The sequence below is a fragment of the Heteronotia binoei genome, chromosome 3 (genome assembly GCF_032191835.1).
Source record: "Heteronotia binoei isolate CCM8104 ecotype False Entrance Well chromosome 3, APGP_CSIRO_Hbin_v1, whole genome shotgun sequence".
Classification (NCBI taxonomy): domain Eukaryota; kingdom Metazoa; phylum Chordata; class Lepidosauria; order Squamata; family Gekkonidae; genus Heteronotia; species Heteronotia binoei.
Window position 1 is genome coordinate 19647824 of NC_083225.1, and position 14405 is coordinate 19662228.

Below are 14405 nucleotides of genomic sequence, written 5' to 3' on the forward strand. Positions count from 1 at the left end.
AGGGTATAATGGAGAATTGGTCCCCTGCCCAAGGGTATAATGGAGAATTGGTCCCCTGCCAAATGGTATAATGGAGAATTGGTCCATATCTGGGGCTCGGGGGGGGGGGGGCTCTTTTTGTGGTAGAGGCATCAGATTTTCAGCATAGCATCCGGTGCCTCTCCTGAAAACACCCTCCACGTTTCAAAAAGGTTGGACCAGAGGGTCCAATTCTATGAGCCCCAAAAGAAGGTGCCGCTACATAATTTTCAATGGAGGGAAAGGCATCTCCTGCATAATTGAGGGACACCCCCCCGCCCAGGTTTGCCAAAAAATCTGTAATCAGGTTTTTTAAAAATTAAGAGGTTTTGTTTTTGTAATGGATTCTAAATTGTGTACCTGTGTTATCTTGAGTCTCCATAATCCCCTCCCCTCACCACTGTAAACCTTAAATAACCTTATCTTAGTCAAGGATCTGTTCCATCTCTATGTCCCATGTGTAGATGGTATATTTTCTTTTTCTCCCAAGAAGGAATGCAAAATGTAGTCTGAAAGGAGGGTAAAAGTGAATTCTGTTGAAGGATGGAATTGGTGGGCTTTCTTTTGGGATTCTAGACCCTGACCTTTTGACTGTTATATTCTAAAAAGGAAGAACTTTGAATCTTGTTCAGAATGCCAGCTTGCTCTCTTGCTAGCATCGGATGATCATCTTTTTGAAACTGCATGTTCTGGTAGCCTAAAGCCTTGAGTGATTTTTTTTTCCTCTCTCCCAGATAGATCTCAGGAAAAGGAAGGGTTATTTTAGGATTTTGAAAACTTCCCTAACAAAATACATTGGGAGGCTGAATTTTGGGGGTGACAGTGGATGCTAGGAGCTGCTCCAGGCTCAAGGTGGCTCCTAGATGCTGCTACAGCTGGGCTGCAAGGAAAGTGAGGCCTGTTGCTCCTCAGGCTTGGTGATGGGGGGGGGGGGAGGGAAATAGGATTCCCTCCTGAGTCTCACACACACACATATTGGTCTATCAGCCAGGAACTGCCAATAAATAACGGTGTTGTGCACATATGTGAGCTCCTACAAGGACTTAGCGTTTGTATTATAAGCTCTTTATATATTATAGGCTCTATAGACTTTGCTTCGGTGGGAAGGGTGGGATACAAATTGAATAAACTAAACTACATATATTTATGAGCTCTTTTTGGCCACATGCTGTATATTTTAAAAAATATGTATCTTGCTTTTCAGTGACTCACAGTAAACAGGAGTTTATTTGTTTGTTTATTTTAAAAAATGAATACATACAGATTAGTAAGTAAATAAAAACAGCTTCAAATTCTGAAATAGCCAGTTAACACAAATGAATCCATCATGTAAAAACCAAGGTGAGAACTAAAGTCGAATATTGCCTCTGTCACCAATTTCCACTGGGTATTGTGGACTGTGTAAATGGGCCATTTTCAAAATGTGCATGAATTTTGTAAGTGAAAACAGGTTTTGGGCAAAAGACCCAAGAACCTGTGTTGGTCTGTTTGCAAATCCCACTCTCAAATAGTCAAACCAATAGTCTTTATTGTGATCAATTAAAATTACCCAGTGTGTGAGCTTCTGAATTAATTAGAACTCTTATTTAAGCAGGATGTCAACCAGAGAGGAGAGTCTGTGACAACCCAGTTTGTAAGAATCTTTCGAGGCGCAGAGGAATATGTTTTATACTGTTAAGGAGGGTAGGCTGTATACCAGGGGTCCCCAATCCCCAGGCCGTGGACCGGTACTGTTAGTAGCCAATGTAAATTCTTTGCATTAGGAATAAAAACAAGCCAGTGAGGAGGATTAGTTTGCGAGCATGTGTCCAGACGAAGTTCACCCAGCATATTTCTTTTGCAGACTAGGGATTTTAAACCTAGGCTTCCCATATAAATAGGTTGATACTGACCACTATACATTGCTCTTTCTGTATTCTTGTTCTGCCTCACAGGAATTGTAGTTATTTCTCTGGGAAAGAACATGGCCTGTTAGCAACTGGGCCGTGAGCTGTATAATTATTTCATTATATATTACAATGTAGTAATAATAATAATAATATTACATTGGATTTATATCCTGCCCTCCACTCCGAATTTCAGAGTCTCAGAGCGGCTCACAATCTCTCTTACCTTCCTCCCTCACAACAGACACCTTGTGAGGTGGGTGGGGCTGAGAGAGCTCTCCCCAGAAGCTGCCCTTTCAAGGACAACTCCGCGAGAGCTATGGCTGACCCAAGGCCATGCCAGCAGGTGCAAGTGGAGGAGCGGGGAATCAAACCCAGTTCTCCCAGATAAAAGTCCGCACACTTAACCACTACACCAAGCTGGCTCTCCCTCTCAAAAGCTTTACTGAAATCTAGGTAAACAGCAACAGCATTCCCTTGATCCGATAAGCTCATCACTTGATCAAAGAAGGCAATGAGGTTGGTCTGGCAGGACCTGTTGGAGACAAATCCATGCTGAGCCCCCTGGATCACCAAGTTGTCCTTTAGGTGCTCGCAGTTTGATCCCTTTAAAATCTGCTCCGGTATCTTCCCTAGAACAGAGGTCAGACTGACTGGTCTGTAGTTTCCTGGGTCCTCCCTTCTCCCTTAGTTGAAGATTGGGGTGACATTTGCCCTCCTCCAGTCGTGTGGCACATCTGCTGTCCTCCCAAGAGGTCTGGAAGATGATTGACAAAGGCTCTGCAAGCTCTCTGGAAAGATCTTTGAGCACTCTCGGTTGCATGCCATCCGGCCCAGGGGATTTGAACTCATTCAATGCAGCCAGGCGCTGGCCCTGGCCCCACTGATGGACCTCCTGATGGCACCTGGGGGTTTTTTTGCCACTGTGTGACACACAGTGCTGGACTGGATGGGCCATTGGCTTGATCCAAGATGGCTTCTCTTAGCTATCACTCTGCCCATGTTAACCAGAAGCCTGGATGCCTTGCCGACACTCGGGCGGAGGAAAGAGGTGGCCCGGCTTCGCTCTCGGACTGGCTCCCCTGCAGGAAAGGAAGCCCGAGAGTGGAGAGGAGGCCCCGCGCTGGCTCTTTCCCCACTGTCCCTTCAACTGGTGTCTCCTTCCCTATGCCAGTTTGGTGTAGTGGTTAAGTGTGCGGACTCTTATCTGGGAGAACCAGGTTTGATTCCCCACTCCTCCACTTGCACCTGCTGGGATGGCCTTGGGTCAGCCATAGCTCTGGCAGAGGTTGTCCTTGAAAGGGCAGCTGCTGTGAGAGCCCTCTCCAGCCCCACCCACCTCACAGGGTGTCTGTTGTGGGGGAGGAAGGGAAAGGAGATTGTGAGCCTCTCTGAGACTCTTCGGAGTGGAGGGCGGGATATAAATCCAATATCTTCTTCTTATGCAGGACATCAAAATTCCCTTTTATGATCTCCTCCCCTGCCTTGATTTCATGGACAGTAGTAATTTTTTCCTCCGGGCTCCAAACCTTCTCCTCTAAGAGTCCTATTAATTTACGCAAGTGTAGTCTGTCTTGTCCTCAGGGAGGAAGACAAACATGGCACACTCCCTGCAAGTCGCTGGAAACGGTCCATGGGCATTCATCATCACTTCCCAAGCAGAGTGAGCAGAACAATGCAAACTTTCCTAACCATCTATGAGATCCCCAGGCCTGATCCCCTGGGCAAGAGCCTCCGGCAGGAAGGAGCCTTGCAGTTGAAAGGCTCACCTCTGACACAGCAGCCAGAGTAACAGTAGAGGGCGGGGCCAGCAACCACCCCCAGGCAAGCAGGCCCTCCTCTCTCAGTAACTAACCATCCAAGAACACACAGAAGCAATCCGAAACCCCTCTCCAGCAGGCACCAAACATGCACAGAATTCTCTCACAAAGCATCCCTCACACAGCAAACTCAGTTAATTTTTCCCAGCAGTTTAGGAAAGCAAAATTCACACTCGTCTCACTAGCAGTTCTATCCCAGCACCTTTCCCCAGTATAGCTGAGTCACTTCTGCTTCTTGCAATTTAAAGGCTCACTTCTCCCTAGAGAAGTGGCAATCCTGCAAAAGGCGCAAACTGGAAACCATCCAAAAAACAGAGGAATTCCCAGAGGGGAGAGACTTATGCCCAGCTAAATTCTTGTAGATGTTTTGGGGCAAAGATCCAGTTAGGCCAAGAAAAAACTGTTGCTCGTCCTTATGTAGAATTGAGGGGGGGAATGCAAGGTGCCATTTATCCATGTTATGGAATAGAAACCCTTGGCTTTGGGGCAAATAATTCTGTGAGCAGGCTGGATTTTACTGACTTGCAAAACTGCGTTCAGTTTCAAATGTAGAGATAGGCTCTTTCTGATTTTTTTTCCCCAGGGCCGATTACTGGAAATCGCAGCCCAAGAAGTTCTGTGATTACTGCAAGTGCTGGATAGCCGACAACAAGCCTGTATGATGGTCTACCTACTGTACTCTTAAGCCAGTCTAAGTACACGAGTTTGCATTGCATAGCTTTAAACTAACTTTTAATCTGTAGCTAAGTGCAGCCTTGGAAAGAAGTAATTTGAGGTGTAGTCATCAAGTCCCTGTTTAAATCTCATGGGCAGGAGACATGAGGAATGACAGAGCCTGCAAGAATCCTGCTTTCCAGTCGCTGCATCCTCTGTTGACAGCAGCAAAGCCCTAGCAGGCTCAGCTGGGGCTGAAATATATCACTGTGGATCAGTGGTGTATCAGCCATGAAGGTCATTTCAGAGGGAAGCCATGTTGATCTGTGGTAAAGCAACTAGACTTCAGTCCAGTAGTAACATAAGAACAGAAGAGAAGCCATGTTGGATCAGGCCAATGGCCCATCCAGTCCAACACTCTGTGTCACATAAGAGAAGCCCTGTTGGATCAGGCCAATGGCCCCTCCAGTCCAACACTCTGTGTCACATAAGAACATAAGAGAGGCCATGTTGGATCAGGCCAATAGCCCCTCCAGTCCAACACTCTGAGTCACATAAGAACATAAGAGAAGCCCTGTTGGATCAGGCCAATGGCCCCTCCAGTCCAACACTCTGTGTCACATAAGAGAAGCCCTGTTGGATCAGGCCAATGGCCCCTCCAGTCCAACACTCTGTGTCACATAAGAGCATAAGAGAAGCCCTGTTGGATCAGGCCAGTGGCCCATCCAGTCCAACACTCTGAGTCACATAAGAACATAAGAGAAGCCCTGTTGGATCAGGCCAGTGACCCCTCCAGTCCAACACTCTGTGTCACATAAGAACATAAGAGAAGCCATGTTGGATCAGGCCAATGGCCCCTCCAGTCCAACACTCTGTGTCACATAAGAACATAAGAGGAGCCATGTTGGATCAGGCCAATGGCCCATCCAGTCCGACACTCTGTGTCACATAAGAACATAAGAGAAGCCATGTTGGATCAGGCCAATGGCCCCTCCAGTCCAACACTCTGTGTCACATAAGAACATAAGAGAAGCCATATTGGATCAGGCCAATGACCCATCCAGTCCAACACTCTGTGTCACATAAGAACATAAGAGAAGCCATGTTGGATCAGGCCAATGGCCCCTCCAGTCCAACACTCTGAGTCACATAAGAACATAAGAGAAGCCATATTGGATCAGGCCAATGACCCATCCAGTCCAACACTCTGTGTCACATAAGAACATAAGAGAAGCCATGTTGGATCAGGCCAATGGCCCATCCAGTCCAACACTCTGAGTCACATAAGAACATAAGAGAAGCCATATTGGATCAGGCCAATGACCCATCCAGTCCAACACTCTGTGTCACATAAGAACATAAGAGAAGCCATGTTGGATCAGGCCAATGGCCCCTCCAGTCCAACACTCTGTGTCACATAAAAACAGAAGAGAAGCCATGTTGGATCAGGCTAATGGCCCATCCAGTCCAACACTCTGTGTCACACAATGGCCAGCACTGTGGCTAATAGCCACTGATGGACCTCTGCTCCATATTTTTATCTAACCCCCTCTTGAAGCTGGCTATGCTTGCAGCCGCCGCCACCTCCTGTGGCAGTGAATTCCACATGTTAACCACCCTTTGGGTGAAGAAGTACTTCCTTTTATCCATGTTAACCTGACTGCTCACAAGTTCTTGTATTGTGAGAAAGGGAGAAAAGGACTTCTTTCTCTACTTTCTCCATCCCATACATAGTCTTGTCAACCTCTATCATGTCACCCCGCAGTCGAGGTTTCTCCAAGCTAAAGAGCCCCAAGCGTTTGAACCTTTCTTCATAGGGAAAGTGTTCCCTTTTCTCTATTTCAGAAAACACCTTTCCCTAGTAGCTTAGACTCCATCAAGATTGGGTGGGTGGGGACGAGCTTTTGAGAGTTAAAGCCCTCTTCATCCAATCTATTGAACTCTTTCCTTTGACACAGGGAAAATGTTCCCTGAGACTTCTTGTTTTCTTCTTGTAACTTCAGCTCCACTGTGGCTGTTCCAAAGCAACTAAAGAGTTGGGTGAATAAAGACAGCCGTTTACCTTCACAGGTAATCCCCTGGTAAGGCGGCTGTTTGCATTAGCCTGCCAGCTCCTTAAGGTAATGTTGCCTCCGGCAGCTTCCTCCCCTTGTAAATTTGGGGAATGAGGCTACTCTAAAAAGGCTGGAGTGCAAGTACCTGCAAGGTGAGCAGTTATCTCCTTCTATTTCTCTTCACTTCTATTTATTTTTAATTTTCAAGGCTATTCAGATTAGCTTAAAGAGTCTCAGGAGCAAAACATTGAATAATGGTACCTTGTCAGCTTATGCTCTTTCACTTCGGTTTCTTAGTTAGTTATCTTGCAGTTATAAATCAGTCCTTGAAGTGCCTGGGTTCCGACAGGCTTAGGTCAATTTAAGGGCTTTTTAATCCTTTGTAGATGATGGAAGATGCTCCCCCAACGTCGGATCTCAAAGCTCAAAAAAAGGCGGCTTCAGCCACCTAATTTCAGCTGAGATCAACAACTAGAGGAGTTTAGGCGTTATCTTTGTCTAATCTCTGGCTGAGATTAGTGAGCAGGGCCCCCGAAAGGGTCTTTCTGCCCTAAACAAAGGGGGGGGGGAAATCCCCCTTATTTAGAGGGCTGCAGCTCTGCCGTCAGCTCAGACCGGAAGTCCTTGGGCTTCTATTTTTTATTGTATTTGTGTCTTGATCTGTAATTTACTATTTTTATTGTTTCCCTACTGCTTGTTACTGCTGCTCAATTTGTCTTTTTGTTTCAATTTGTTTTATAGCTGCTTTTGTTTGAAGTTTTCTACATTTTTAAAATAAATTTATTTTTTAAAAAATACTTATTGTTTATATCGGTTACATTAGTTGCAATTTAACATTTTTTTTAAAAAAAGAGAGAGCTTTAGTCTGATATAAACATAAACTGAATTAAATCCGTGGCAAGGGTGTACCTCATAGCCACAAGACACAGACGGCACACTATGTCTGGAGCAGTGATTCTCTGTATTCTTGGTCTTTGGGGGCCAACAATGGGGAGGGCTTCTGGAGTTCTGGCTCCAGTGAGGGACCTCTTGATGGCACCTGGGTTTCGGCCACTGTGTGACACAGATGGGCCACTGGCCTGATCCAAGATGGCTTCTCTTATGTTCTTATGTGACGCAGAGTGTTGGACTGGATGGGCTATTGGCCTGATCCAACATGGCTTCTCTTATGTTGTTATGTGACACAGAGTGTTGGACTGGATGGACCATTGGCTTGATCCAACAGGGCTTCTCTTATGTTCTTATGTGATGCAGAGTGTTGGACTGGATGGGCCATTGGCCTGATCAAACATGGCTTCTCTTATGTTCTTATGTGACACAGAGTGTTGGACTGGATGGGCCATTGGATTGATCCAGCATGGCTTCTCTTATGTTCTTATGTGACACAGAGTGTTGGACTGGATGGGCCATTGACCTGATCCAAGATGGCTTCTCTTATGTTCTTATGTGACGCAGAGTGTTGGACTGGATGGACTATTGGCCTGATCCAACATGGCTTCTCTTATGTTGTTATGTGACACAGAGTGTTGGACTGGATGGACCATTGGCTTGATCCAACAGGGCTTCTCTTATGTTCTTATGTGATGCAGAGTGTTGGACTGGATGGGCTATTGGCCTGATCCAGCATGGCTTCCCTTATGTTCTTATGTGACACAGAGTGTTGGACTGGATGGGCCACTGGCCTGATCCAACATGGCTTCTCTTATGTTCTTATGTGACGCAGAGTGTTGGACTGGATGGGCCACTGGCCTGATCCAACATGGCTTCTCTTATGTTCTTATGTGACGCAGAGTGTTGGACTGGATGGGCTATTGGCCTGATCCAACATGGCTTCTCTTATGTTCTTATGTGACACAGAGTGTTGGACTGGATGGGCCACTGGCCTGATCCAACATGGCTTCTCTTATGTTCTTATGTGACACAGAGTGTTGGACTGGATGGGCCACTGGCCTGGCTTCTCTTATGTACTTATTATGATTAAAACAAAATGGAACATTTATTTATGTTCTCTAAATTTTTTTCCTATATTTCACTTCTAGTCAGAATTTCAGAAAACAACACTGTGAAATGTTCCGGTAGTTTTTCTGAGTGCTGTACTCTTGTCATATTCTGCTGAATAGATTACCGAGAGGCATCCTTATCGATACTGACATTTTGATGCTTTTCAATTGTAAAACAGTTTCCAGCCAATTTTTTCTTTGTCTGTATTAATTCTCTCTCTTTCTCTCTGTTTTTTTAAGAGTATTGAATTTCATGAAAGAGGAAAGAACCATAAGGAAAATGTGGCTAAGAAAATTAGCGAGGTAATTGAAACACGACCTTGTTTTCTCTGAACAAATAATATTACATTCTGGGCCCAGTGGCCCCTTTAAGACCAACAAAGTTTAATTTTGCGCTTTCATGTGCGCGTACAGTATCCGATGAAGTGTGCACACCCAGAGTTATACCCAGAGTTAAACTTTGTTGGTCTCAAAGAGGCCACGGGAGTCAAACGTTCTGTTGCATCAGACGAACACAGTCACCCACCTAAATCTGTCTTTCGATTTTGTTAGCCACTTTTGTTGTTGTTGTTGTTGTAGATTAAAAAGAAAAGTTTGGAAAAAGCAAAGCAAGAAGAAAAAATGTCAAAAGAATTTGCGGCTATGGAAGAAGCAGCCATGAAGGCTTATCAGGAGGATTTGAAAAGGCTTGGAGTTAAGGCAGGTAGGATCTGGAACTCCCAACATGTGCAGTTAGAGCAAAGTCCAGGGACACCCGAGAGGCCAACAAGAGTTTCAGGGCAAAAGCTTCCAAGAGTCAGCACTCCCAGGATCTTTGATGCTTGGAAGCTTCTTCCCTGAAGCTCTCGTTGGCCTCGAAGGCGCCACTGGACTCTGTTCTAGCTGTTCTGCTTCAGACTGACACAGTCACCCTTTGGCGTTTTTTCCCAAAATGTACGGGACAGTTTTATGGTCCAGCCAAGCTCCCGCTGGCTGCAAGATGAACTCGCAAGGGGTCTTCTCTGTATTCAGCATCATAAAGATCCATGCAAGCCCAAGCCTACGGACCTCCTTGCTGAATTGTCTTCTCAGGACTGCTGGGGGCTGCCATCGAGGCACGATCCAAATTTGTGTCTTTTCTGAGGTAAACCATTTGTTTAGCTTGGCAAGGGTCTTCTCTGTATTCAGCATCATAAAGATCCATGCAAGCCCAAGCCTGTGGGCCTTCTTGCTGAATTGTCTTCTCAGGACTGCTGTGGGTTGCCATCAAGGCACGATCCAAATTTGTGTCTTTTCTGAGGTAAACCATTTGTTTAGCTTGGCCTGGGAACAGAGCAGAATATACTTGCCTCATCCAGGTGTTTGTTCAGGGCAGAGAAAGCTGCTCCTGGAGGTTTAGTTGAAGAAATGGAGAGCTGGGTGTCATCTGCATAGTGAACACCGAAGTCTGTTTGGGGTTTTTTTTTAAAGTATATGCTGCCTCTCCCGAGGCCTGCTTGAGGTGAATAATAATAATTAAGTGCTGTAGAGTCACAACAAAACTCCTTGCAACCCCTTATGGCAAGAGATGGTTTGCCTTTGCCTGCCCCCTGAATAACAACCCTTCCATCCAGGTTTTAACCATGACCAGTCCAAGCTCTGACACGCTCAGGCTGCTTGAGGTAGCTTGCAATTAAAATACAATCTGAAGCTTGAGGTGATCTCATTTAGCGGCCTAAATACTGCAAAACACGACCGAGAGGACAGGACCCTGGAGCTGTGCAGACCAAATGCCATGAAGATGACTGTATCACTGAGGGAAATTCTGAGCAATTTAACCAAGGGAAAAAAAAAGGATCTCCTTGCTATATTTTTGTCCATCTGTGACGTGTTCTGACTAGTTTCCAAGGTTCTGGCCTTAGGCCACAACTTTGTAGTATTCCAGTTACATTAGGGACACCTTCCAAACTTTGATCGGACTGCAGAAATTAGCAAATCAAGGGGGTGCGACACAACATGCATAATGGCGGATGGTTGAGGCTCCCGATCCCTTGCCCATTCCAACTGTGCCTATTCAAGCAATGAAGCCAGTGGTTTATTTGTCATGGTTAATATATTAAACATAATGGTTATAATGGTCAATATATTAAAAATAGAAAAAAACATTACAAAGAAATTAGCAAATCATAATTATCTCAGTAGGAAAAGGTTTTTAACTATTCCAGAAGTCAAAAGTACAAGATCATCATCATTTTAGCAGAGGGTACAATAAATATCTGAGCAGAGTGCAACACAAAGCTAGGCACACTTTTTCATAGTCACACATTGTTTATTTGTTACTAGTTTTAGAACATAAATGTGTCTGCTAATCTGGCAGAATCAAGCAAACTTCTTAATATTCCCAGTCTGAAAAATTAAACTGTTCCAGCTGTTTTTTCCCTGAAGTTGCTCAATAATTTATAAGTCAAATCATTAAAGTTCTACCCTACTGACTTTTTGGGGGGAGGGTGAAACCAGAGTATCAATTTTGGAAGTTGTGAGGGTCACATTTTTGAAAATTTGGCTCATTGTGTTTCAGAACCTGTAAGCCCAGCCCCGCCAAAAAAGCAGGAAGAAAAGCGGGCAAAGAAGGAAAAGAAGGAAAAGAAGAAAAGAGAGACGAAGGCCCTAGAAATTCCGTTGGGTGCAAAAAAAGAATGGGTGTGTGGATTTTCTTCAGAAGGCTACAAGTATTACTACAACACCATCTTGGGAGGTGAGCACAGAACAGGAAGCTGGGCATTCAGATCACTGGAAATGGTGCTTCTTCCTAACTCCCTTTCTACCCAACTCACTGTTGACGTCAGAACAAAATCTACACACATGCTAAACCAGGGAAGGCCAAACTGCAACTCAGGAGCCGCATGCTCTTCCAGCCCTCTTTTGTAGCTCCCAACACCTGCGGTTCCCTCCCCTTTGAAAACGAGGCTATTTTTTTAAAAGTTTGAGAGTTGGGTGGGTGGTCAGCCATGGAGGCCCTGCCCACTGACAGCTAAGCCCCACCCCCCCAGTACCCTCATTCAGGCCAGGATGAGTTGCGGGCTGCAGGTGTTGCCTCTTGCTGCTGCTGCTGCCCGGAGCCAGAAGATAAGTTAGGTTGGGTGGGGGAAGGAGGCAGGCTCCATGTGCTGGCAGGTGGGTGGGTGGCTGTTGCCTCTCAGCAAGGCTTGGTTTGCTTCAGCCGACAGGGCAGAGGTTGGTTGCAAGAGAGAGCGGGATGCGGGGGGGAATGGAGGATGTAAGGAGGAAGATGGGAGGATGGAGGTCCTGGCAGTGGCAGTGGGGGAGGGGCGGTGTTGTCTTTTACTAACAGTTTAAGGCAGGGGTGCGGAACCTTTTTCCTGCCAAGGGCCGTATGGATATTTATAACATCATTCGCCATAAAAAATGATCAACTTAAAAAACAGTGCTCTTCCGAGGGAGAAAGATTCAGGCCAGCAAAATTAATGCAAATAATTGTTTTTCTATTTGAAGTCATGTGGGGAGAGCCTAATCTGGCACGCGCGCACACACATGGCCTGCTGCCCTAAGCAAATGCATAGATCCAGGGCTTTCTTTGTAGAAAAAGCTCAGCAGGGCTCAGTAGCATATTAGACCACATCCCCTAATATTAGCATATTAGGCCACACCCTCTGGGATAATCAAGTGCAAACTGAACTGTGGCAGTAACTTTTCCAGGCCCTGCAGCAGTTCTGGCCAGCCAGCCAGGCCCCAGGGAGGCTGCTGCACAGTACATCTGGGCCCCACAATCCTCTCTGGCCAGCCAGGCCCCAGAGAGGCTGCCACATGGCTCGGTTCAGTCCAGCAATCCCCGAGGGCCGCACCAAGTGGCCTCGAGGGCCGCATACGGCCCTCGGGATGGAGGTTCCCCACCCCTGGTTTAAGGATATAAGATTGGCCAGTGGCCCATCCAGTCCATCAGCCTGTGTCACACACAGTGGCCAAAATCCAGGTGCCATCAGAGTTCCACCTGCGGGGGTCAGCACTCCAGAAGCTCTTCCACTCTCGACCACCCCTCCCCTTTGAAAGTCCAGCAAGGCTTTTAGGGCGTAAAGCTTTTGTGACTCTTGTAAACGTATGCCCTAAAAGTCTTGTCCAGGTGTTAACGGACTAGAATCCTACTGCAGACCAGCTTGACTATTCTCTGGAAATATTTTTTTTTTAAAGTAAATCAGTCACTCCACAGTGTGGAACAAAATAATGCTAGCCTTCCTCATAGGGTTGCTGTTGTTGCAAAAATGTAAGCGAAGGACTTAAACGAGCTCATGCGAAGGCTAAGTTTTAATATACAGTGTCAGCATTAACAAAGTTGACTTTATGGTTATTTTCAAGAGGGGGCGGTGTGCACTGGTTGCAGTGAAAGAGAGATTCCAGTCCAGTAGAACCTCAGCGACCCACAGAATTATTGGTGTCTCCAGCTTCTCCAGTTAAGAGGATCATGTAGGAGGTGATGGGAAAGACCTCTGCCAGAGACACTGTTTGTTTGTGTGGATACCATCCCTACCCACACCAGGAACCGCTGCTGCCAGGGTGGGGAAGAAGCTAGTTGCTGTGTGAAAGAAGCCAGTATTTGGTTTCTTTTGCCTTGCCTTTTTAAGAGAACAGCTCTGTGAGCGTTCTTATAATATCATTTGGGCTTTCCCTGATTTTGCTTCTTCCATCTGGATGGTGCCCTGATTTTGCTTCTTCCATCTGGATGGTGGGATATCCCTTGCGGTTTGAAAGAGAGTCAAGGTCTTTTTGGGTTTCTAAGTATCAACAGAACCAACATCCAGAGTTGGAGCACAGACGGGGGAAAAGCCGAAAGGCCACGGGGCTGAGACAGTTGGGAGAAGACGGACTGGTGTGACATTCCCCGTGGGTGCCTGGGAGAGAGTCTGTGGGTGGGTGGAGAGGAAAAAATGGGGGGCTTTAGAGAGAAACGGGAACCGATTTCGCATTCGGCTTGTTCCAGGAGGAGAGCCCTTTTGCTCCCGACACTTCTCTCGGCTTTCGCACAAGCTGCCCTGGAGCTGCGAGTTGGCGAGCCGCTTTTCCGCAGTGAGCGGGATCCTCTTCCAGAGTGAAGATAAGAATAGATTAATGTACCTTTTAGTTATTCAGAACTCCCCCGGCTCTCGTTATCTTGCAGTTAAAATTAGTCCGCTTTAGAGTGCTTGGATTCCGACAGGCTTGAGTCAAATTAATGACTATAGAATCACTGCAGATAATGGTTGACAGGTCCCATAACGCCGGACATCAAGATGTGAAGGAGACAGCTCCCTGACTCCCCCAGATCGATATCAACAGCTAAAGGAAAGAAATGTCATCTTGGATTAACCCTTGCCTAGGGTTAATGGGCATAGACCCCCCCTTCAAAGAGGTCTTTAATACCCTGAACAGTGAAACTAAAATCCCCCTTTGTTAGGGAGCTGCATCCTGTCTTCCAGCCAAACCGGAAGCCTCAGCGGGATCCTCTTCCAAGCGGTTTCTGCTTGCCACGGAAAAGCAGCGTGCCGGCTTGCAGCTTCGGGGGCAGCTTGTGCGAAAACCAAAAGGGTCATCTCATCCCAAAAGGGGGAAGAAATTACAGTTTTCAGCACTGCCTCAGATTTCCCATTTTTCCACTTGAAAAATGGACAAAGCCTCGAGTGAGAAAAACTTTGTCTTAAGAACCAGTCCACTCTTTTGAAAAGAAGGTATATTTCATACAATTTTTCTCCAACTCTCCCCCAAAACTTCCCATTTTTTCCTTTCGCAAAATGGTGTTTTCCCCAGTTTTTTGGGCCATCACATTTCTGTTTCCCACTGCGCGTGATTTTGTTCTGAGGAAGGCAGAAGTGAAGTGTGATATTTTCTTTTTTTTTCCTCTTAAGAATCGCAGTGGGAGAAACCAGAAGGATTTGAAGACGACCCTCGAGAGTCGCCAAAGGTAATTCCGTATAAATACTGTCTTTCTTATTGCTGAGTTTCTAGCGACGCATAAATTCACCTTGT

The 14405-nt window shown here is 46.1% G+C and overlaps 1 protein-coding gene across 1 annotated transcript in view; it reads left to right on the top strand.

The window, feature by feature from the left end:
- WBP4 (WW domain binding protein 4) overlaps positions 1 to 14405 on the top strand; it is a 29788-nt gene that overhangs the window by 940 nt on the left and 14443 nt on the right. Inside the window, exons 2-6 of the mRNA XM_060233558.1 lie at positions 4308 to 4380; positions 8673 to 8735; positions 9012 to 9135; positions 10969 to 11145; positions 14285 to 14340. Coding sequence (XP_060089541.1) covers positions 4308 to 4380; positions 8673 to 8735; positions 9012 to 9135; positions 10969 to 11145; positions 14285 to 14340 — 493 coding nt within the window. The remainder of the gene's footprint in view (positions 1 to 4307; positions 4381 to 8672; positions 8736 to 9011; positions 9136 to 10968; positions 11146 to 14284; positions 14341 to 14405) is intronic.